General features: G+C 37.4%; 3 protein-coding genes across 4 annotated transcripts in view; all 3 read left to right on the top strand.

Moving 5' to 3' along the window:
• Window positions 1-17,352, top strand: part of espn (espin) — a 93,440-nt gene extending 76,088 nt beyond the window's left edge. For both annotated transcript variants that reach the window (XM_089119337.1, XM_089119338.1), the window contains 3 exons: window positions 1,671-2,018; window positions 11,840-11,919; window positions 15,818-17,352. In XM_089119337.1, the coding sequence (XP_088975463.1) occupies window positions 1,671-2,018; window positions 11,840-11,919; window positions 15,818-15,965 (576 nt within the window). In that variant the 3' untranslated portion in view covers window positions 15,966-17,352. The remainder of the gene's footprint in view (window positions 1-1,670; window positions 2,019-11,839; window positions 11,920-15,817) is intronic.
• On the top strand, window positions 5,994-8,430 carry LOC120486898 (espin-like protein). The gene has a single exon (XM_039683059.2). The coding sequence runs from the start codon at window positions 6,168-6,170 to the stop codon at window positions 8,043-8,045; it is 1,878 nt and encodes a 625-aa protein (XP_039538993.2). The 5' UTR covers window positions 5,994-6,167; the 3' UTR covers window positions 8,046-8,430.
• A 1,739-nt stretch (window positions 17,353-19,091) lies between the features above and the next one.
• arhgef16 (Rho guanine nucleotide exchange factor 16) overlaps window positions 19,092-25,828 on the top strand; it is a 41,134-nt gene continuing 34,397 nt past the window's right edge. Inside the window, exons 1-3 of the mRNA XM_089119341.1 lie at window positions 19,092-19,262; window positions 21,982-22,568; window positions 24,018-24,069. Of these exons, the coding sequence (XP_088975467.1) occupies window positions 22,068-22,568; window positions 24,018-24,069 (553 nt within the window). The 5' untranslated portion in view covers window positions 19,092-19,262; window positions 21,982-22,067. The remainder of the gene's footprint in view (window positions 19,263-21,981; window positions 22,569-24,017; window positions 24,070-25,828) is intronic.

Here is a 25,828-nt window from a genome sequence, read left to right on the forward strand (position 1 = left end):
AGAGACATAATTAGGATGGAATTTTTGAATTGCTTAGTTTTTGTATTGCATCGTTTAAAATGTATGCGACATACAATGTTTTCCAAAGGACCGTATTACTAACAAGAAAAAATGTTCTTAAAAAGTAGAGCCGGGAAAAGAAAAGGTATATTGTACAAAAATAAACAAAAAAGTCTATATGATAAGTGACGTTTATTAATATTAACATGAACTATATAGGATAATTCATCTCGCAAAACAATGGTTTGCACAGATCATGTTGAACCTCATTGCAAGTGAACCTAATTCTTTTTAGGAAGACAATTGTTAACTGATCCTTAAAGGGATAGTTCACTTTGAAATTATGTTTTGGTATGTTTTAGCTTACCTTAAGGGCATCCAAGATGTAGGTGTCTGTCAGTCATATAATGCAGGTCTATGGTCACCACCTCAAAGAGCATGCACAGAGAAGTCCAAATTAAACATGATTTAATGACTCATAAATGTAAGTACACATTGATGGCCTAAGACACGAAACGAGCGGTTTGTGTGAGAAAACGAACAGTATTATATCGTTTTTACCTCTTGTAACCACAGCCACATCCAAGTGATCTGAGGGGGCGCTTCGGTCTGCGCAAATGCCGGAAAGCGCCGGAAGTGATCTCTCGCGCGGTTGTGAAAAAAAATTAAACATTTTCTGTTGATATATCGAAATCGTCTTCCATTGCGATTTCCTGTATATTTAAATATGTTTAGATCTTCACAGTGAAAGGTAACACGCCCGCGCCCTCAGATCACTTGGACGTGGCTGTGATCACAAGAGGTAAAAACGATATAAAAACTGTTTGTTTTCTCACACAAACCGCTCGTTTCGTGTCTTAGGCCATCAATGTGTACTTACATTTACGAGTCATTAAATCATGTTTTATTTGGACTTCTCTGTGCATGCTCTTTGAGGTGGTGACCATAGACCTGCATTATATGACTGAGACAAGAACGGTTTGACCTAAAAATATCAAAATTAAAAAACTGCGGAAACAAAGACACCTACATCTTGGATGCCCTTGAGGTAAGCTAAAAAATAATTTCAAAGTGAACTATCCCTTTAAGCGCGGGACACACCAAGCCAACGATCGGCCGACAACTTTCAGCCAAAGCCTCAGTCAACTGAAAACAATGTTGGCTCTAGTCGGAAGCTGTCTGGGTTTTTTTGGGGCCAATTCGGTGAGAGAGAGAACTCTGATTGGCTGTTCAGCTTTTATAATGAGTCAGTGCACTAGAATAATAGCAAAACAGAGGGCAAAGAAGTAAAAACTGTACAGATAGAAGGCTTTTCTAATTTTACATCATCTTACCTGAGTATTCTTTGTGTACCTGCTGCGTCGGTTTCCCTTTCTGAACGCCGATTATAGACAAATAAATCTGCCGAAATAGACAGTTGTCTTATTAACACCCAGGCGCAGAAAGCGCATGCTAGTTGGCCGTCAGCTGTAGTTCTCTTGGTGTGTTCAAGTGCAGATTTTTTTTCAGGCGACAACACCGTCGACATTCATCAGCACTAGTTCTTTGGCGTCAGTTTGCCGTCGAGAGTCTTTAGTGTCTTTTTATTATTCAATTCAGCAGACAGCCAGACACTACATTGATATTTTCTTCTGGAACATTCAATTCTGATTGATCATTTTGAATTCCAGGAGGAACGTCCATCATCGCCGCCACAGCCTCTGCCAAAACCCCAGTCCAACGACACCCAGTCCGCGAAGCCAGAATCTCCACCGCCTGTTTGCCCACCCACGCCACCCACTCCCACCACCAGCAGCGGGTCACCCCAGAACCTGTCCATTTCACAGAGCAGCTCGCAGCTCGCAGCCACCGTCAATGGAAATACTGCTGTTGGCCAGAGCAAATCCAGTGTGGTGGATGTTGAGAATCTGGTGCCCACACATGACGAGCAGGGCCGAGCCATCCCAGAGTGGAAGAGACAGGTGATGGTGAGGAAACTACAAGTGAAGATGCAGGAGGAGGAAGAGAACAAGAGAAAGGTGAGTGATGAATCAGTTGCGTGTTTTAAACATAAGCTGAGGCAGTGCATCTCTTATCCAGCTTAGATTTCAACATAACCAAAGCTTTCAAATCCCAGCCTCATAACATACCTAAAGACCCCACAAAATCACAAATTGACTCGTTTAAGGTCATCTATAAGCTAGTAGGCCTACATTCCTACGAGCTGACAAAACCTGAATGCAATCCCACCATTCTTTCCCAAACATGAATTGGTTACAAAGGAAGTAGCTGGTATTTATACGTTCTAAAACTCTTTTGTCAATGTTTTTCCAACTAAAGGCTATTTGGTATTTTTTAAAAGGGGGATAAGCTCCTCAATAGTGCCAGCCATACATACTCGTCAGCACAAGAGAAAAAAACTGCATTTAATGTTAAATAATCACTATGTTTGGAATAGGATACTAATATACTACTGTTTTTGCAGTACATGAATATTGTGCGCAGTATGCAAATTGTCTTTATACATAGAATGCACCTTACTTGACCTTTCATTTTAATTGTGATAAATGAAAGTAATATAAGGTGTGATTTCTTCACTGATTCAATTGGGCTTCCGAAAGGTAGTATATCATTTAAAATACAAAGTAACCATGTTTATTTCCAAGATGATACTTGGTTGACACTCACATGTAACATGATGAGGTTGTGTGACACCATACTGCTGTTAATAGTATGCAGTATACAGTACACTCTAAGTAACCAGCTAGTATTCACTTCTGAACATAGCCAATCTCACAGTTTTGAAATGTTTATAAAAAAAAAATGACTAACAATTTAACATTTACAATTGATAATTGGAAATGAGTGCACTTTCTCAGCTTATGAGACCAACAGTATCCTCCTGTAGTTTTAGTAGTGTGAGCTATAGTATCACCTCATTAGATTTTAAGACGGCTTATGATTTAAAATGTAAATGATAACTTTGAAATTGAGGTTCGCGCTACAGTTTCTACATGGAGGATAGCTAAGCAATGAGTCTCTGCATGGGGATTTTTGGATAACTATTTAGTTTAATTCTCACTATTAACTAACTATCTGCTCATTAGCATGCATATTACTAGGATTTCTAGTTGACTGTTTAGTAGTACTTATAAAGCACGTATTAATGCAATGACCATATTCTACTTCCTTAATCCTACCCAATACAAAAACTTAACAACTACCTTACTGACTATTAATAAGCAGTAATTAGGCAAAAGTTTTAGTTAATATTTAGTTAATAGTGAGAATTGGACCCTAATCTAAAGTGTGACTGATTTTTGGGTATACACTACTATATCCAACCATTTAGGAAAGATCTATTAATTTAAAACCAATTGTGGTCATTCACTTCTCCATTAGACCTTAATGAGAAACTGGCTAATGAGTTAATGATTTTTGGGTACCCATAGCAGTGTTGTGTGAATGAGCAAACATTTGTGCAGTTCTGAACTCATTTATGGGTTAGCAGGAATTGTCAGTACATAAATCCTAGAAATATGTTGTTAATAGATGAAAGGATTGAAAATTAGTGTTGGGATGAGATATTAATTGGTGAATGAATCAATAATATTAGTGGCTGTGTATATATTTTTAATCCAGGGAACATTGCTTTACAGTTAGGCTAGATTACTTATTACATGTTAGATTACAGGCTACTTTGTTCCACTGTAAAAAAAATATATATATATATTTTCATGATTTGTAATCACGACATTTTTTCTTTTGTCAAATCAACTTAATTTATGTAGTTCAGATAACATAATATTTTGAGTTTCTGGTGATTAAATTAATCTCCTTCATTGTATTAAACTCAATTTTTCTATTTCAATGAACTTAAATTTTTAAGGCAACCAGGTTACTTATTTTTTTTTAAGTTAAACCAACAATATTTTTTTAAAGTGTACATATGTACAATGTAAATAAATATTTTCACGATTTTTTATCACAACATTTTTTCTTTCGTCAAATCAACTTAAATAATTGATTTAGTTCAGATAACTTACTATTTTGAGTTTCTGATGATTAATGCTGCGTTCATGTGCTATGGTAATTATGGTAAATACCAAAAGCCGACGTGGAAAATGCACATGATCACCCCCTCATGTGGTATTTTCCACTGGGCAACTCGTAGAATATTTTGATGGACGAGTTGCCGAGATGAGATAACCTTTGATCTTTAAACCAAAATGGCGGAGAGCACCGCGAGAGTCGTGAATGGTAGACATATATACTATTCATGATCTAGAAAATATAGGCTACATCATATTATTTACCTTTTGAGTTTTGATCCTTTCCTTGCTGTTGCAGATGACTTAAGCAATCTAAAATAGTTTTAGCTAAATAACAGGTCTGGATCTCCATCTTTTTACCACATTACGACAAGCACTTGAACGCAACACACTTGTAAATACCAGTTCACAAGTGGAAATATCCTATTTTCCATAGCACGCGAATGCAGCATAAATCAATAATTGTATTAACTCACTTTTTCCAGTTCAATCAACTTAAAATTTTAAGGCAACCAGGTTACTTCATTTTTTAAGTTAAACCAACAATATTTTTTCACAGTTATTTCATTATTGTGAATACATCGTACTTGAACTTGATTGCAAAGTCAAATAGCTGGGGATTAAAACAAGTAGACTCTGATTTGAAAAAGCGTAAAGTGTAAAGAGTTTTATATTTCTGATCAGACATAGTTTTCAGCCTATGACAAAGACAGACTTTCTCAGTCTTTAGTTTTGGTCTGGTTTTCATTGTGAGTATCGTGTAGCGTGACATTCTGTTGGCTTTTCCTATACTTTGTGTTGAGTGATGCAGTGTTTAATTTGGGGCTGTTGTGACTATCCAAAGACAAGCCTAAGTGTGTTTGACATTCACTAAGGAAGTATTAGTTTAATGTGGCTTACTGGCGATGGTGCACGACAGCTCTAAGTTTTTACATGGGGATTCAGTGGTGTGATGCAAAGCCCCTTCACACTGCAACTGGTGCTTGGTCATCTTGCTCATTCTACTCATTAAGCTTTTATTTTTATCTTATACTTTCATACATCTTGTTAACGCTCAGAAAGCTTCTCAATATTTATTTATTTATTTTGGATTAGTGGAAATTGGTTCCCTGGAAACACAAGCTAAATATAATTTACAGATAAAGTAAGGAAACTTCTGGGTCATTTTCAAGTGAATGTCTATATGGACGGCATCTATGGCAGGCTGTGGAATTACCGGCGTTAAATTTAGACTTGTATTCGGAAACATGTGCTGTAGATACAATTAAAATGTACAACTCTAAATACCCTTACAATAGAAGTCCAGCAGAAAAGTGGCCAGCAAGTCTTGAACATCACACTGTTATCATGAAACTGGTGTGATAGAATTGCTCACCAAACCTGTCTGTACAAAGTTGTACTAATCTTTACTAAACTAATCTTTAAATTAATGTCATGACCAGCTAAAAATAAACCCAGTTTGATGGTATCCGCACAAGGATACCGGGAAGCGACATAACACATTTATCAGCTTAATGTGAAAACAAAAGTAGAGTTATGCACAGTCCATCCACAAAGATTATGTTGGTAACTCATAACTCTGTCTTGAAAAGTAGTCCCACAGGGACAGTTAAATCCACTGGCCCACTTACCTACCAGACTTCCATAGCATGCATTTCATAGTCCCTGTTTGTTTGTCTCTTCTTATTTGTTTTACAAATTTTAAATTATTGTATTCAGTATCATGTCCCTGATTGTATCCATAGACAATCATTTGAAAGTAACCCAGATTATTCATTTCATATAACTAATAGACTCTAACCAAAACCCTATAAAATACATTTAATGACAAACAAGCTATTTTTGCGGTTGCGGTTTGCCTGAATCTTCTTGTGCAAGTCAACTCAGTGAAAACAAGGCAGTACCATCGCACCACTAAATTCATGTAAAGTTTGAAACGTTTGGGGTGAAGAGACTTTAAAAGCGTGTATGTAACGCATCGGATCCACAAGCTGAAGGGCACCCCCTCCTTTGTTTTGTTCCTTTCTATACCCTCCTCTGAACCTACTTTAGTTTGCTGGCAGTGGATACTATCAAGCCCAAGACTGGCATTATTCTCACGTGCACAATGCTATTCTGGGTCCATTTGGAGAACTAATGACAGAGGACGACCTCATCCGCATTGAGAAGCAGATTGAGAACCTCCAGGTCATGCACAAAGTGACAGAGGTGGAGAAAGATCTGGAACAGCTGGAGCAAGAGTTGAAGCAACTCTTACCTGTGTCTGCAGCTTTGAACCAAGACCACTTCTCTGTCAACCCCAAACAGGTTCACGGGCAAGCCGAAGACTTGCCCGCCTGGTGCAGCAAGATCTCGACACTGCTCAAAAGCATGGCCGTTTTGCTTGCCACTCTGGGTGGAAAGGAGATCGATATTCTAGAAATGATCACTCAAGGATACACGTACGAAGGTCTGAAGAGTGGCCAGACGGGGATCTCGGATACAGTGGCCTCTGGAAACATCGGTCGATCGCAATCTTTCTCCACTCGAGAGGAGGTGGAGAAGGAGATTAAGCAGTGTGGTGTGTCTGTGAAGAACCTGAAAGCCAATTATGAAATTCATAGCACGTCAAAGTGCGAGGATGACAAGATGAACCGCGTATACAAACGTACGAGGTCCTTGCCGGCAGTTAGTGAATGTAGCTACCCATCAGAGCCCGTCCTGGAGGATGAGCTGCTCTTCTCTCTCAGTGAGAGCAACTCACAAATCGGGGATGGGTCACCGATAGAGCAAGTTCCAAATGTACCATTGGTGAATGAGGAGCCTATAACACAGTCCCACGCAACTTTGGTGTACACCGGGTCTGAAAGAACAGGGCCGTCTGACTCGGACCACCCGGACGTCTCTACGAACCCACTATCCTCGGAACAGCTCACCCGCAGTCTAGAGGTGCAAACGGACCTGAGCTACGTCCAGGAGTGCATCGAGATGCGAAAGGAGAGGATTGTGTTTCTCTTCCTGGAACACTGGAGAAAGTACACGATGACTGAATCCTACAAGTGCTCAGGAAGAGGGAAGACTCTAAGTGTTGAAGAGAATGACGGTCATTCCCTGTATTATCAGAACTTAGCTGAGCCGGATGGTGCCATGCAAACTGAGGATGACCAACTGCTGTATTTCATGAAGCAGAGGCAGGTTGTGGGAAATCTTCTTGGCCACTGGAGGACCATCATGAGCCAGGTGCCCACGCGACAAATCAGGAGACTCAGTCGAGCTCAGATGATCTACTGGCCCGAGCACTTCCTTCCCCACATCAACGGCTCACCTGTTCAGTATGAGAGTCTAACCCTTGACCTTTTCATGCTCGGCTACTTCCAGCTTCTTGAAATGAACATGTCCCGCACTGAGCGGAAGTTCCGGCACTTGCTTTGCTATGAAATGTTTGACCGACTTGGCAGTCACCCGTGGGAAGTGATCCGCCAGTTCCACCGAGAGGTGATGGGGAGCATCGAGACAGGGAAACGTGATTGGTCGGATGGATTTGAAGACATCAAGGTGAAGTATTTTGGTGACTCTGTTGAGGGTGGCGGGCTGCTGGAAGCTGCTGAGCTCATTCTCCCGCCGGAGGTTCTGCAGGCACCCGTAAGCATATCGCAAAGGGCTCCAGACGCAAGTCTCTCAGGTGTTTCACCACCAGATGCCCCCTTTGAACACCCAGGACCAACTTCAGATGACTGTGCAATGGCCACCCAACAGGACTCTTCAGAAGATTCAGCGGAGAACATTACAAATCACACAGCAATACAGGAGAGTCCTACTGAAGTTCAAAACACAGTAACGCAAGCAATCATAACAGTCGAAAGCCCCCAGACGGAAGCCAAACAGGGCCCAGCAAATACCAAAGAGGAGCCCAATGAGGACTCCATCAAGCTTATTTATGAACTTAAAGAGTTTAGCAATGAGGAAATTATTAGATATATTGACCGAAGCTTCGCCTTCTGGAAAGAGAAGGAAGCTGAGATGTTTGACATATGACTTATCAGGTCAACTTATTTGAAGGATGAAACACAATCATAAGGAGACAGATTATATACTTGTGTTAAGCAGTTGGGTCAGAAAGGCGGTTTAGTTCTAGAAAATGCTGAGGTTTTGATTGTTAAAAGAAACAATCAAATGTTGGGCTTAACTGAATTTAAGCAACAACCTGTCCTGTCATCATTTGTCATCAGATGTCTTACGACCGACTGTAAGCTGGGGTGTAAAAACTCGATATTGACGTTTTTGAAACTGCATAAACGATAAATACTAGAAATACCCAACACATTCTCATCCCAAGGCGTCATATACGACGCTTTTACCAAAGCGTCGTATATGACGCTTCGGACGCTTCCAATATGACGCTTATATGACGCTTCCAAATCCAACGCACATGGCACCCTTTAGCGTCAATATAACACGCACAGAGTATGGGTAGGTTAAGGTCTGGGGTAGGGTTAGGGTTAGACCACTAGGAGGCGCCTTCTGCCCCATAAATCTGTGTCTCATATTGATTGACTCTAAAGGGTGCCATGTGTGTTGGATGTGTACGCTTTGGCAAAAGCGTCGTATATGACGTCTTGGGATGAGAACGGGCTGAAATATCATAGCATCTCATCTCACTAAGTGAAAAGAAACTTTTTTAGCAAAACATCAACTTTTCAGTGAGTGTTTATAAAATAATAAAATAATCAGCTCACACTTTGAAGCACAAAATACGTTTTTGTCATTTTAAAGTGTAAGTCTAGTTTGACCATTTTTTTAAACATCATTTTGCTTTCTGATTCTTTCATTGAAAGAAGCCATTTGAATTTTGTAACTTTGAACTCTAGTTCGGTATTTGTATGACTTATTTATCTGAAGTTATCACATAAGACCATTAACATAAATTACAGTTACAATGTTTTACATCATCTGTTTTCAATGGTTTATTTAGCATGTTTTTGCGTAATTATTTGGAAAGTATCGGAATGTTTTTTTTTAGGATAGGAGTGAATGTGTTGTCTCTTTTCTTAGTGATCTTTTGAGGTAAGAATACACCAACATAATCAATGCTTTTATTTACTCAACCATGATGCATTTGTGTATGAGCATGCTTGACCTTTTTATCTTTAGGTTTTATTGTCTTTTGTGTTTGGCAATGTTGTTTTTGAGAGGTTTTAAAAAGCAGATGGATTTCTACTTAACTGCAAAGGTTTTTATTGCCATTGATATTTTTTTTTTACACCTAACATTGAGGTATAAACCGTTTTTGTTCATGTTTGAAGTGTCGGTTTGATGGTTTGTTCATTTTTTGAGAAATTTACACAAAATAAATCAATCTAAAGGTCATCATTGGGTACATAAGTCAAGATCATTTCACTTGTGATTAACATTAAAATGATTGAACACCTTTTTAAGAACATATATTTTACTTAGAGACATACATTTACCATTTAATGTTTGCTTATGTAGGTTCCATGGACTTACTTAAAGAGTTAAATAAGAATTAGAGAGTTAACTATGGCATCACGCTATTTTTGGAGTCAAGCTCAAGCTGTGTTCTTGAGGGCATTTAGCAGTCATTTTCTTAAGAAGGCAGGACTGTGGAAGACAGGAAGTGTGTGTGTTAACACCTGCAGTATTGAAATGTCAATTAGAAAAGTGCATATTGAATATGCATGTTTAAAACCATGCTGTATATTTTAAGGTAAAAGTGAAATGTTTTATTTCTGATTATATCTTTGACACTCAAATAATTGAACTGCACAAGAGCCATATTTCAGGTCATGTTTCCCCCAATGTCAATATTCCCCCTAAAGTAATATAATATTTTGATAGGAAATTAAGCCTTTTTTATATCCTATGCTGATAAAAAATAAATAAATAAATCATCTGGACACATTCCATAATGACAGCTGTATTTTTTCTGATATGTAAAATATAATTTATTTAGATTTCAGGTCAAATATGACATTTTAATGAGTCCAAAAATATGTATACTCTGTACAAATACATACTGTATATCTCTCTTTTGGAGTAGCCCATCTCTGGAAGTTTTTTTTTTATTATTGTAATTTTTTACTTATGTTTCAACTATAAACATTTAACAGTAACTGTGTTCTCTACCGCAATCTGTAGATGCAGTATAGCCTTTTTTCTTGAAAAGGTTAAATAATAATTTTGTCATTTAATGTCTTTCAAATTTTCCGAATTATTGTGCAAAATCCAAAGGCTACCCAAAAGAAAAGCAATACTATATTATTTACATTTACATTTATTAATTTTATCCAAAGCCAATTACAATTGCTACATATGTCAGAGGTCGCACGCCTCTGGAGCAACTAGGGGTTAAGTGTCGTGCTCAGGGACACATTGGTGTCTCACAGTGGATTGGACCCCGTGTATCTCACACCAAAGGCATGTGTCTTATCCACTTGCGCCATCATTTATATTAGGCTACTATATTACCATAGTTTTTTTTTTTTTTCTTTTTTTTTTCTTGGCACATAATTCCCAGGGGAATAATGAAATATTAATACACGGATTAGTTTACTCTGGCTGTTACCAATAGCATTTCACTGTAGCATTTGAGGTAATCGATCCGTTTGGAGGGGAAATGAGAAGCTGAAGATGGCCACCCCCTTTGCTGGGATATAGTTACCATCTGAATGGAGGAAGAAGATCCCTTTTCACACTGTGCACATGTCTGAGTGAAAGAAGAAACACTTTATTGGGAAGTGTATACAGAAAATGTGTTTTCTTTTTTTTGTTAAAGAGTGTGTTAAAGGGTTTTGGTGGCATATTCTGTATACAAACCAGGGAATTTGTTTAAATAGTAGGATGCTACCATGTATGAGGAGTCGGAGGTTGCCCTGAAGCACCCGAGTTCACCTCGAGTTTAGACTGGTTGTAAATGTAAATAAGCGCAATAGTATGAGTTGCTTTGCTATATTGTCGTTATGTTCAGTACAGCCTGAACATTTGTGGTATGGCCTGATAGAAACAGTCAGGACCTCCTTTTCACAAAAAATGTATATCTGTTTAATTGTTATTTTAGATTTATGTATTGTACTTCCCATTATAAAATGTAGTGTTTCCAGTATTCTAGCAGATACTTGCAAAAACTGTCACTGGGACCGCACCCTTTCAAAAGGGTAAATCTTTGTACCTTATTTACCCAAAAGTGGTACATGTTAGCACCATAAAGATAGATATTAGTGTCTTTTGAAAGGGTCCCAGCCCATTGACAGCTTTTGTTCCTTATGAACTGCTAACACACTTTTTTTGAAGATCCAAACGCAGCCAGTTATTAAAGGTAATCCACAATCGAAATCAAAATGACAGGCAAGGATCAAAACCTAAACACTAACAGCATCCAAGATACAAGGAAATCCAGAGAACCGGGCAGAATCATCATAAGACTTGATACACACAAGACCATGTACACACAGAAATACAGTGCGACACTAACAAGGCTTCACAAAGAATAAGTGAAAAATACAGGGCTTATATAGGCATAGTTTAACAAGGGAATGAGTAATCACAACAGAATGAGTTATGGGAAATGAAGTTCATGATCTGAGAGTATTGAACTAGGGAGGAGTGCCCTCTGGTGGGTATCATGTGCACTCCAACTGGCTGATATGACAGTACCAGTATGCACTCCAATGCTTTGTGATTTGTTTTTGAGGTCACTTGCAGTGACATCAGAAATGATCTTGAAGTCGTTTACAGGAAATGTTATTAACCAAAAAAAAAAGGTTTGCTGATCTCATCCTCAGCTATGTGTCTTTCTTTCCTGTTTGTGACAGATTGAGGAAGAGGCGGCCCGTCTGGCTTCCTTGCCTGCCTGGAGGAGAGATATTATGAAGAAAAAGATGGATGAAGAAAAGTAAGTTAACACCAGAGCTCTTGCTTTTGGCTTTCTTTTTCCTACTTTGTGTCTCTTGTGTTTTTCTGTTTATACTGTTTGTAAACCTCATTCATCAAATTAGTGTTAATTTCATAACATTACTATTACTATAATCCCCCTGGTGCTCTTCTGTCCTTTTTGACAGAAAAAAAAAACAAAACAAAAAAAAAACATATTTACCTCGTGTGGTTATAAGAGGTAAAAACGATATAAATACTGTTCGTTTTTTCACACAAACAGCTCGTTTCGTGTCTTAGGCAATCAATGTGTACTTACATTTACGAGTCATTAAATTATGTTTAATTTGGACTTTTCTGTGCATGCTCTTTGAGGTGGACCCCATATACCTCCATTATATGATGAACGGTTTGACCTAAAAATATCAAAATTGAAACTACTGTGGAAACAAAGACTATTTTCACTTTTTTTTTACTTCATCGAAATGGTATAAAACTTGGCAAAGGTTTTGGCACTTGCTTTGTAAACACACGAAAAATAGGCACACTTGTGCTCATCGAGGTCAAAAATGAAATGAAAAAAAAAATGAATGGGTGACGAATTTCATCTAGTGGAAACTTTTGGTACTGCGGTCAAACAGAATCTTACTGAAAGCTCATTTTTTGAGATATCATGTTTAACACAACTTGTTTAGATGTGCGGCTTTGATTTTCTTGCAGTTTTACAAGTAAAAAGTGTTTTTGAAAATATAGATTTCATATAAATTGTATTTTTGTGCAATTTTTTCACTTTAGCAATAATCTGCCAAGTGTCTTCTTTGAAAAGATATCAAATTTAAGTCTGTACTCTAAAGCATTCAAGATTTACGATAGTTTAAGTTGGAAATTTAATATTCAGGTATATTCTCAAAACGCGAATAACTACTGCGTAAATATAATGTAGTACCATAAAAGCGCTTAAAAATACAAAATATTAAATACAAAAACATTATCAAACTTAAATATCGTCCCGTCTTTTTTTGTGTGTGTGTCACGCGAAGAGCACCAGAGGGATACTGAAACCAGATATCTGAAACTTTAGCCCATTTCTAATATCAAAAAGTATTAGCTTTGTTGTTTTTTTCTTCTATTTATGACAAACCTAATGAATAAGACAGATACTACTGCCTTTAAAAGTCATGCCTGAAGTTTCTTCCATGCAAATCTGTGAATTTTCTGTCTTTTACTCTCAATATCTTTTGTGGATTATAATACCAAAGTGATAATAAGTAAGTAAAACTGTAAAGTATTTTCTGTTGTAGTGTAGTGACTTCTGAACAAACATTTTAAAATATACAAACATTTATTTACATACGTGTAATCCTCTAATTTCTTTTATTCACTCCTGGATGGACAGGGAACAGAAAAGGTAAGACTTTCGCCAGTGATAGTTGCAGTACTAATAGTAGTTGTAGACGCAGTTTCTATTCAGTCAAGACTTGATTGTATTAAAGGGTCACTCCACCTCTGGAAAGATGAATGTGTATTTAAAATGGGTCATTTATGTAGAAGAAATGTGAAATCATTTTTGAATTTGGAGCTTTCTAGATTGAGAAAAGCCAGAAAATGTATTTTTGGTTTATGTGGATGAAAGACAACAACTCCCAGAATGCACTTGCTTCGCTGCCCTAGGAGGCCACGGTAACTACCGGTAACCGCGCAGTAGTTAAACAACAAGTCTAGGCTAGTCTAGTGAGTCTCCGTGATGAGTCTGCCCGAAAATGTGTTTCGAGATCACCCAAAATGTCCGGGATTCGGCTTTTGCGTTCTATAATCGCCATTTATCATGTTTACTGTGGCGAGCGGGACGAGTGAGGGCCGCGGAGAACGGCGCGAGACCGATGGCAGATTACCGATGAGCGACACCTGTGAGACGTAAGTTACCGGTCTCGTTTCTCTCACGGATGAGCGGCAATTTTCTTAGCAATGTTGAAACGCACATCAACTGATCACTTGTTTAGCTTTCATGTAAACACTACATTCAGGTTCACCAATCAGAATGAATTCAGTTAGATTGAAACAAACGCTGTGCATGTAAACAATGAATGGCGACTTCAGAAAACAAAAGCTGAATACCGGACATCGACTGGCGGACATGTCCTGGAAAAAGAGGATGGTAACCCCTAAAGTTACTACTCTTTCTCCACAGAACAAGAGCCTGATAGCTTAGCCTGGTTAAAACCAGACCATTTTCAATTGTAACTGAGTTATGGTCTGGCAAAGCGTCATAGACAAATCATTTCCAGAGGGGCGTCACCAACGGACGTCGCGGATAGACCTAAAACCAATCAGAGCGGTTGGAGATGACGTATGTAGAACAGTGTTGTTCTTTGCTCGGTTTTTAACAAAAAGGAAACGTTCGAATTGCTTAAAACAGACGCGATAGCGGATTCGAACGAGTGATGTTCGATGGCGACATCCATTGTAATATAGGCTACAAAATCTCCTTCAAAATCCCAGCACCGTCGTCATTATGTAAAGCCCGCCCCAACGTTTCTGATTGGTGCCTCAATTTCGACAGATTGGAAATGGGCTTGAATGAGCTCTTTGCCAGACTAACTCTCAGAGCAAATCTAAATTTGCCGGAAGTTGTCTGGGTTTTTCCAGGCTAGAGCCTGCTAGCTTACCTTCCAAAAAAGATGGCTGACACTGTGTAATCCCAATCCTCCATAATGCATCCGTCTGCGTATTCAGCTTCGTCCATATTTTTAGAACGTTTCTGCCGGTGAAATCAGACGCACTGGCACTGATCTGTGAGGGTGGGGACTAGTGCTTGTAGTCTTTACAGAAATCCCCCTCTTACACTTCCTCCTACAATGACGTAAAATGATGATTTTTGTGTCATTGTAGGAGGAAGTGAAAAAGGTAAATAGCAGATTTCTCTCGTCTCAGGGGAAAATGAGAAAGTGTTGCACAACCATTCAATAGTATGACTGTGTTTCTAACAATGGAAAGCTTAAAGTTGTAGTTTACTTTTCAAAAAACTTGCTGATAATTTACTCACCCCATATCATCCAAGATATCCATGTCATTCTTTCTTCAGTTGAAAAGAAATTAAGGTTTTTGATGGAAACATTCCAGGATTTTTCTCCATATAATGGACTTCAATGGGAACCAAACGGTTCAAGGTCCAAAAGACACTTTCAGTACAAACTACAAACTGTTCAAAGGGCTTTAAACGATTCCAGACGATGAATAAGGGTCTTATCAAGCGAAACGATCGCTCATTTAAAAAAAAATAACAAAGTTTAAGTTTTATAAGCTCAAATGCTCGCCTTGCTCTGTTGTGTGATGAGCGTTCGTGACTCTCCTGTTCGAACTCGTTCATCAAAATGAACAAATCTTTTCCTGAGACAACTCGTTCGTTTCGTTCGTTGAATGAACCAAATGACACGAAAAAAGATTTGTTCATTTTGATGAACGACTTCGAACAGGAGAGTCACAAACACACATCACAGAACAGAGCAAGGCGAGCATTTGAGCTTATAAAACTTAAACTTTGTTATATTTTTTTTTAAATGAGCGATCGTTTCGCTTGATAAGACCCTCATTCATCATCTGGAATCGTTTAAAGCCCTTTAAACAGTTTGCAGTTTGCACTGAAAGTGTCTTTTGGACCTTGAACCATTTGGTTCCCACTGAAGTCCATTATATGGAGAAAAATCCTGGAATGTTTTCATCAAAAACCTTAATTTCTTTTCGACTGAAGAAAGAATGACATGGACATCTTGGATGACATGAGGGTAAGTAATTTATCAGCAAAAGTTTTTTTAAAGTGAACTACTCCTTTAATGCAAATGGGTGGAGTGACCCTTTAATGTGCATTATATGTAAAACATGTTAATGTACCCTCCTTTACTTTTCTTTTCTCATCCCGGCAGAAAAGAGGAGGAACGACAGCGAAAAGAGAAAGAGAACGAGGAGAAGTCGGAACTGGAGCGACTACGAACACTAGGCTATGATGAAACCAAGCTGGCGCCGTGGCAACGGCAGATCATTTTAAAGAAAGGCGACATAGCGAAACAGTAGTAAACACACACTCATCAGTCACTCTTGCACAACTCTCCGCTGACACGGGTCAGAATCTGCCAGACCCTTTACACGCAAACCACGGACGGGTCACCTGACCTCCTTCTGCTTTCATCATCACTTCTTCAGATGTAGCCCTGAAGATGCTCCGTTGAAGAGTGAAAATGAATTAAACTAATGTTTTATGGTCAGGTCTTATGTATATGATTATTTAGCAGTCTTGAGAACTAAAAAAAGATTGTTTTTCAGAAAATATTTTTTAGCACTCCCCCCACCTGATACGTTAGCTTCACGCTTCCAGCTTCACACATACGTGTTTTACGTCTCATTTCAAATCTCTAGTAGTATTTTTATGTATAGATAGATAATATAAGTCAAGGAAATGTACTCTGCTTGGATGCTTTTTTAAATTTACTTCATGTGGTCATAATCTACGATGTATGATAGTTCTGAACAAGTGCATAAAATAAGTGATGCGTTGTGTTATGGTACATCTATATTTCTTTACATTAAATAATCGTGCAATTTGGAAATATCAAGTATACATATTTCACCAGTAGGATGTTAGAACAATGGGTTCATTGTACATAACGCAACAGCAATATTTCACCAGAAGATGATGTCGGAGATCATAACTGATATTTGGCCATAGCAAGTCTTCCCAGACCTTTCCATCAAAACGGCGCTAAAACCCATAAGAAGCCAATGTCTTAAATACGCTATTATCTTTAATTGAAAAGTCATCTGTGCTGAGATTTACATAGGAAGTTTACATTGGGAAATGATGTTGGTAGCTTAACATGTCATGAAATCATGACTTTGTATTCAGCCATGCTGTGGTCCCCCAAAAAATAAGCTTTTTTTTTTATTTCTCAGCTTATTCTCAATTGTTAATGTGTTTAGAGTAACTAGACATCAGAAAAGTGCCGGATGTGAATCTGTACGTGTGTGTGCATGTGTGAGAAAGTATATGTGTGTGCATACACATGCATATAAATGTCATTTGTCTGTCTTGTGTCATACACTGTGCGTTGGTTAGAGTTTATGTATTTTAAGTGTTTTTTTTTTCTGTACAACTGTAAAAAAAAAAAAAAAAAAAATGCATGGCCCTCCTTGAGTTTGGGAACGTTCTGCTTTTATCAGATGCCATAATGATGCTGAAATCAAAGATGTGATCGCCATTGCCATTCGAAGATTTTCTATTCATAATTACTCCATACAGAAATGCTTGTAAACTCCTACGGCCCTATAATATCAGTTACATGTTTTTTTTGTTTTTTTTGTCTGTTTTCAGCCTGACTTTCATAGGCAGACTATTGTACACTTTTAACTTTCCCAGTGGCAAAACAAGTAATGTAATAAAAATAATTAAAAGTAATGTAAATAATTTTTGCCTGTGAAATATTTAATATACATTACAAAAAACACCAATCCATATAGGGCAATAGAGTGACAAATAACAGGCCTAACCTGTTAAAGGGATAGTTCACTTTGAAATTAGTTTTTGGTATGTTTTAGCTTACCTCAAGGGCATCCAAGATGTAGGTGTCTTTGTTTCCGCAGTAGTTTCAATTTTGATATTTTTAGGTCAAACAGTTCTTGTCTATCAGTCATATAATGGAGGTCTATGGTCACCACCTCACCTCCAAATTAAATATGATATAATGATAAATGTAAGTACACATTGATGGCCTAAGACATGAAAGGAGCGGTTTGTGTGAGAAAACAAACAGTATTTATATCATTTTTACCTCTTGTTATCACAGCCACAGAGCACCCATGCCCTCAGATCACTTGGACGTGGCTATAGTTACAAGAGGTAAAAACAATATAATTACTGTTCGTTTTCTCACACAAACCGCTCGTTTCGTGTCTTAGGCCATCAATGTGTACTTACATTTTGAGTCATTGAATCATGTTTAATTTGGACTTCTCTGTGCATGCTCTTTGAGGTGGTGACCATAGACCTGCATTATATGACTGACGGACAAGAACAGTTTGAAGTATTCATGAATACAAATTAAGTTACAGGCCTGAATGTTACAAATAAATGCATGCAAAAAATAACTTAACATTAATGTGATAGAAGGCTAGGCAGTGCGTAAACATTATAGTAGACCTATGCATAATATCCTAAACCTCCTATATTTAAACCTGATTGCTGGATATTAGTAGAATTCGTCATTGTTTACTGTAAATTACAAATAGACCTATCAAGTTCATTAGAACAAGCATAGCAAGACAAGTGAACGTTGAACAGACTTAACAACAGTATTTTATAGCATAATATTTATCAGAAGAATCCACTTCAGTTTTTTTATTGCTTTTTAATAAGAACTAAACATAATTTGCATTCATAACCATATATTTCAGGGGTAAAGTAAATGGGACAAAACCGGACAAAACGAAGAGAGAAAGTAGAAAAAAGAAAGGCATTTTACAGAAAAAAACAAAACGTTTTCCTTGCAAGTTTTCCTTGCTTTTAAGTTTTTACATTTTGATATTGTTTCTAAATATATTTTATTCATTCATTTTAAATAGTTCAAAATGTGGTATTTTTTCCATTCAGTTGACTTTATGAATATAGTAACGGGCAACTATAACAATTAAATACAATATAAATAAAAGATTTGTATCACCATCAAATGAAAAACATTTTAGTTTATAACATCAACTTCTTCAAAATTAACAGTAATCATTAACAATAAGCTTTTCTTTGTAGGTAATTACTTCCATTCAATTCGTTCCAAGATATTTGGATCGTGGGACACTCCCAAAATATATAATTAACAGTCTCAGGGGAAATTTAAACGTTTAAAACGGTCTACTTAAGGTTTATTTCATGCATTCTGAATCAGAAACGGTCAGTAAGCAAAAGGGGACGGGGTTTAGCGAAGTGTTGATGTAGTGTCAAACTTCACCAACAGATGGCGCAATGAGCATATTTGCCGTTGAAGTACGCAACTGGAAAATTATAAAATAGATATAAAAAGAATTTAAACACATATTCGGTCTGGTCTCATGTGCTCAAATTAAAATCTAATTTGTCCGAAAATAATTACGTTTTCAAGATTCTGCAATGTGTGAGAGTTTGAGGAAGTATTAGCTCAATCACAGGTGGGTGTTTCTCTCGGCTCACCTGGAGTGACGTATTGCGTTGTAATACAGAGACGGCGTCGGAATGTGTTGAAGGTCTGCTAATATATATATATATATATATATGTTCTGGGTCCGTGCAGGCTGGGAAACCTGACTTCCTCACACTTTTAAAAGCACAGTGTATGTGAAATTAGCCGGGTAAGTCCATCCATTATTTATGTATGACCTTTAAACAGACTGGAAGTGCTGTTGTTTTGAGAAAGTCTGTCCGGGCGTGAAATGCACTTGAGTTGTTTATCCAGGTGATTTATCAGATTCCCGCCGTGTCTATATAGTTTTATCTAAAGTTATGCTATGTCAAGACGTCTCTGAAGAACAAAATTCAGTCAGACCAACAGTGTTTATTACATTTTGATAATGTTATACTAAAGCGTATGCATTTTTGACCCCATCATGTGCCATTGACACAGGCTACTTGATAATGTCAATCTGGGTTTTCGGGGGGCTCTTCATATTATTAAAATGTTCTTCATCTTCACACTGAGAAAACAAAAGTTAAAATAATGTTGGCTGAAAGGTACTTTGAGAAACCCAGAATGGTTCTGACAGTGCTGTGAAGAGCACTTTTGAAACCTTTATTTTTGAGTGTAAATGGGAACTGAACTAATTATGTTGCTTAAGTGGCATTATGCGTTAATATTATTATGCAAGGCTTTACAAATATTTCCCATGATTTATGATTGCACCTGTTTCCGTGACCAAGGGACATTCCAAACAGATGTGAGACAGTGTTCCTGGAAAAATAACAGGCAGTGTTATTAGCGGCAGTGGCAGTATACCACTTTGGCAATGCTGAAACATGTATAGAAAATAATTCATTAAAACAGATCTACATCTTATTTGCAATGCACAAGAACAGACTTAGACTGTGAACTAAAATTTCAAATAAAACCCTCATTGGTGAGACATGTACTCATCATTAAACATTTCTCATCATAAAATTGTAGGCCTATATATTATTTGATACTTTTTTTTTTTAGTTTTAAAAGAAAATTAGTATTCAGTAATTGATTTAATGCACTGACAGTGTTGGATGAGAACAAAATTTGGACTGAATTGAGCAGGAGAATGACACTAATTTTGCAACATTGACACTGTTTTGAACTTAATTGTATTAACAATGAACTGAATAATGACACTTTTACCTTTTGTAGAGCTGCTTTACAGGTGAAATTGAATTTGTTTCATAATTGATGGATTTTATAACACTAACACTGTAATTTTTCTGTTTATTAATGTGAAGCTGCTTTGAAACAATCTTTATTGTATAAAGCGCTATATAAATGTGACTTGACACACACACATATATATATATTTTTTTTTGTGTGTGTGTGTGAATAAGTAAAAAATACTTATTCATGTAATAATGGTATCTTTTGTTTTCGGACTGAAAAGGTAGATATGTTGCTGCGTTAACTTTAGATGGTATTTATATTAAACAGTTTAAGCAAAATCTAGTTCATAATAACATTTCCTTTCACTTCATTAAAGGGATACTCCACCCAAAAATGAAAATTCTGTCATCATTTACTCACGCTCAATTTGTTGCAAACCTGTATGAGTTTCTTTCTTCTGATGAACACAAAAGGAAGATATTTTGAAGAACGATTGGAACCAAACAGTTGTTTGGCACCATTGACTTCCACAGTAGAAAGAAATGTATACAATGCCAAAGTTCCAATCATTCTTCAAAATATATATATTTGTGTTTATTAACTAACAACTTAAAAGGGTGAGTAAATGATGACTGAATTTTCATTTTTGGGTGGAATATCCCTTTAAGTACATTGCTGAATGAAAAAGGGTGGCGAATAGGCATTAGTTGCATCAGTGGCTTTGTTAACAGATAAATTATGCATTTGGTTGATTCAATTCCGTTATAATTATCATCAATTATTAAATAAGTTAATTTCATCTATAAAGCAATTCTGCAAAAAAATAATAATTATAATAATAATTCAGTTCAGTTCTCATACAACAGTGTCAGTACAGTCAGATCAATAATTTCTGATGAATATAAAAGAAGCTGTATGCAAGACATTAATTTCAATTAATCATACATGATATGTCACTAGACATTAAAGGAGTAGTTCACTTTAAAAACAACTTTTGCTGATAATTTACTCACCCCCATGTCATCCAAGATGTCATTCTTTCTTCAGTTGAAAAGAAATTAAGGTTTTTGATGAAAACATTCCAGGATTTTCTCCATATAATTGACTTCATTGGGAACCAAACGGTTCAAGGTCCAAATGAGAGTTTCAGTGCAGCTTTAAACGACACCAGACATTCGTGTCATGATTCGAAAAAAGATTCGTTCATTTTGATGAACGAGTTTGAACAGGAGAGTTACGAACGCTCATCACACAACAGAGCAAGGCGAGCATTTGTGCTTATAAAACTTAAACTTTATTACTTATTAATTAAATGAGCGATCGTTTCGCTAGATAAGAACCTTATTCATCGTCTGGTGTCATTTAAAGCCCTTTGAAGCTGCACTGAAACTCTCATTTGGACCTTGAACCGTTTGGTTCCCATTGAAGTCCATTATATGGAGAAAATCCTGGAATGTTTCCATTAAAAACCTTAATTTCTTTTCGACTGAAGAAAGAAAGACATGGACATCTTGGATAACATGGGGGTGAGTAAATTATCAACAAAAGTTTTTTTAAAAGTGAACTACTCCTTTAGAGGCGACAGTGGCAAGGCACACAAAACTCCATCAGGTGACAGGATAGAGAAAAAAAATGAACGTGTCTCCTCTGGCCAATGAACGAACAAGGTGTTATTATGATTCAAGTTGCATCATAAGTCAGAATTCAGATCGGCCACCAACAATCTATCTCTGTTGTAACAGGTTTTGGTAGTGGTCTGCTGTGGACCCCAAGCTGATGTTCTATACGTGAAAAACACTTTCAACCAGCCAAACCAAGGAAAGGTGCCATGTCTAACAGAAAATCTGATGGCTCCATGGGTGACAAGTCTCTTCTTGTTCCGGGGAGCTATTTCAGCTCAGCCCTTACGCTGGACCAGCCTTCAGGACGTTCGGCTTCGAGCATCGACCTGTCCACTGTCAGTTCACCAGAAGATGAGAGGAGAACTGTAGTGCTCAGCACCCAGAGTAATGCAGCTCGGAAGCGGGGCACTCAACAGCTCATTCCCAAGAACCTGGCTGTGACTAGCCGGCCAAAAAACCGCCACCACACGACCGTGGTGACCCTGCCCGTCCCCCTGCAGGTCACGGATATCTCCTGGGAGGACTATGACAGCGATGCAGGTGATGGGTTTTCGCTGAGGAGAAACCGCAGGAATCAGTCGTACCGTGCTGCCGTCACCAGTTTGAATTTTGATGCTTTGCCAAACGAACTCCAAACAGAAACGCTGACACTGGTCAATGAAGCGAAGGCGGCCAACCAAAAGCAAGCACACAAATCGGGACGCAAGGCAAGTGTCCCGCTCTCAGATTATTATGTTATTAAACCACTTGGATGCTTTTGAATTAAAGGGATAGTTCACTTTGAAATTCATTTTTGGTATGTTTTAGCTTACCTCAGGGGCATCCAAGATGCTCTTTGAGGTGGTGACCATAGACCTCCATTATATGACTGATAGACACAAACTGTTTGACCTATTACATCAAAATTGAAACTATTGTGGAAATCTACCTGCATCTTGGATGCACTTGAGGTAAGCTAAAACATACCAAAAAATAATTTCAAAGTGAACTATCCCTTAAATGTAGTTTGTTGTATTCACAACAGAGCTTTTCACACTGCGCTTAACCGTCGTTCGAAACACCGCTTTTGTATGAAGCATTGACGTAATTTCCACTGAAACGGGAAGCTAAGATGGGACATATTGACTAGCTCCTCCCCCTTTTAAAGTAGCCAATAGCGTTTAGTTTACCTCACAGGCTGCATGTCGTACTTGACAGCAAATTGGAAGCAAATCTGAGCGCTGATGATGCGTTGGATTCAATAGTAGAGGTGTGAATAAATTCTAGCCATTTCATTCTTAACCAATGTACAATGGAGTAAAACTGGAGCGTTTGAGTAGCCGAACACACATCTCCAACCCATATTGCTCTGTGACCCACGTGGTGTTTATAGCATAGGGGGCGGGGCGCTTTAGATTCTAGAGAGCATTTGATTGGACAGAAGATGTGATGTCATAAAAATCTGTGATCCGGAAGTGAGAGACCGAATGCTTATATCTCCTTAATGCAAATTTTGTCATTGTTTTGGAACACACCTGCTTATTCATAACCTTAAGGCTAACATATTCGTACTAAAAGCTAAAAAACGTACATTTTGACTTCAGGGGGCCTTTAAGTGTATGCGAGGAAACGTATAAAATGATGATAAAAAACGTGACAGAGTGAAAAGGGGACTTTTATTCTTACCATTAAGTTTAAAGGGTCTATTCAGTATAATCTTGATAATGAAGCGTTTAGTATGTAGACATATTCAAATCAGTGAACCGCAAATAAGGACGTTAAACCACGGTTTAGGATTGTGCAGTGTGAAAATGCATCTTATGAATACCCACCCAGGATTAATTGTTATGTTAACCCTATAAATTATGATCAGTGTGTTCAGTTTACAATGACCCAGGCCAGGGTTCAAATGTAAAAAGCCCTAATCAAACTCAGTTTTATACAGGATTATAGCAATGTTAAATACATCCGTTCATGCTGTTCTGTTAGTATAGGCAAAAATCTGTTTTCATTCAAACCATTAAAAGAGTTTTAGTAATTCCATGGGATGTTTATGTGGAATGTCATAAATTTAAATAAGTTATTAAGTGACAATAATTCTCAAGTTATCAAAGAACCTTTTACATTTTTAAGCATGCAGAGTTAACGGTTTTGTCTTATGCTGTGTTTCCTCACAGAGAACATTGGGGAGGATCAGGAACAGAAAACACGCTGGCTCATTTAAAGATGGTTTGTTCTTCACTGTTGTTCCCTAGTCATTGGTTCTCAATGGATACTTTTTCCCACTTTATATTAGGTGTCTTTAGCTACTGTGTACTAACCATTTGGTACAATGCACTTATACTGTACATTTACTTTTAATACTTAGGTGCTTTTTCAGCACAGTAGCTAAAGACACCTAAGATGTAGGTGTCTTTGTTTCCACAGTAGTTTCAATTTTGATATTTTTAGGTCAAACCGTTCTTGTCTGTCAGTCATATAATGGAGGTCTATGGGGTCCACCTCAAAGAGCATGCACAGAGAAGTCCAGATTAAACATGACTCGTAAATGTAAGTACACTTTGATGGCCTAAGACACGAAACGAGCGGTTTATGTGAGAAAACTAACAGTATTTATATCGTTTTACCTCTTGTAACCTGGTAACAAGAGGTAAAAACAATATAAATACTGTTCGTTTTCTCAAACAAACCGCTCATTTCGTGTCATTTACGAGTCATTGAATCATGTTTAATTTGGACTTCTCTGTGCATGCTCTTTGAGGTGGACTCCATAGACCTCCATTACATGACTGATAGTTACAAACGGTTTGACCTAAAAATACAAAAATTGAAACTACTGTGGAAACAAAAACACCTACATCTTGGATGCACTTGAGGTAAGCTAAAACATACCAAAAATTCATTTCAAAGTGAACTATCCCTTTAAATCTACTCAGACCACCAAACCTGCAGCAAACATGTTTTGCAATACACAAGAACACAATAAGTACATTGTACATATTTTCCTGATGTAAGTACATAGCAGTTAAAGACGCCTAATATAAAGAGTGACCGGAAAGAGCTCCACGAATTGAACTGATTGTGTCAAATAAGGGACTGTACCAGGAAAGCACTGTACGCATATGCAAACGTGATGCAGTTGTCGAATTAACATTTTATTTTGCCTATATGAACCTCTAACTTTCTACTTCATTTTGTGTCAGTATTGTACTTATAAATGCAGTTTGACTTCCAAGAAATACGATTTTGGTTTGAAAATGAATAAATAAAATGAGATGGAATGTTCCTCCATCGGGGATTGTTGTACAACTTTTAGCGACCAAAACAGTTCTTCTTACAGTTTTTTTTTTTTTACACTTTTCTCAATACTTGGGTCACTTTTACTCCTAACAAACTTTCAACCTGGCACCGCAGCACAAAAACTACACCACAACATTTCATACATTATTATTATTGTATTTTTTTTAGATTCAGAAAATGTTTCAATATGGTTTTACTGTAGAAATGTAGCAAATTGCTGTCTTATTCAATTTTGTATTATGGTAGGTTTCGACCTTAAGTTTAAAGGGATAGTTCACTTTGAAATTAATTTTTGGTATGTTTTAGCTTACCTCAAGGGCATCCAAGATATAGGTGTCTGTTTCCACAGTAGTTTCAATTTTGATATTTTTAGGTCAAACCGTTCTTGTCTGTCAGTCATATAATGGAGGTCTATGGTCACCACCTCAAAGAGCATGCACAGAGAAGTCCTTATTAAACATGATTTAATGACTCGAAAATGTAAGTACACATTGATGGCCTAAGACACGAAACGAGCGGTTTGTGTGAGAAAACAAAGAAATACGTCCTAGCGATTGTAAAAATGGTAATATTTGTTGTGTGATTCATAAGATAAAATAAAAACTAGATATTGCCATATTTTGACAGTGCATTTTCTCCTGTACTGTAGGCTTGAATTTACTAGTGATGATCAAAAAAGAAAAACCGA

The sequence above is a fragment of the Pimephales promelas genome, chromosome 14, assembly GCF_988280905.1.
Source record: "Pimephales promelas chromosome 14, fPimPro1.hap1.1, whole genome shotgun sequence".
Classification (NCBI taxonomy): Eukaryota; Metazoa; Chordata; class Actinopteri; order Cypriniformes; family Leuciscidae; genus Pimephales; species Pimephales promelas.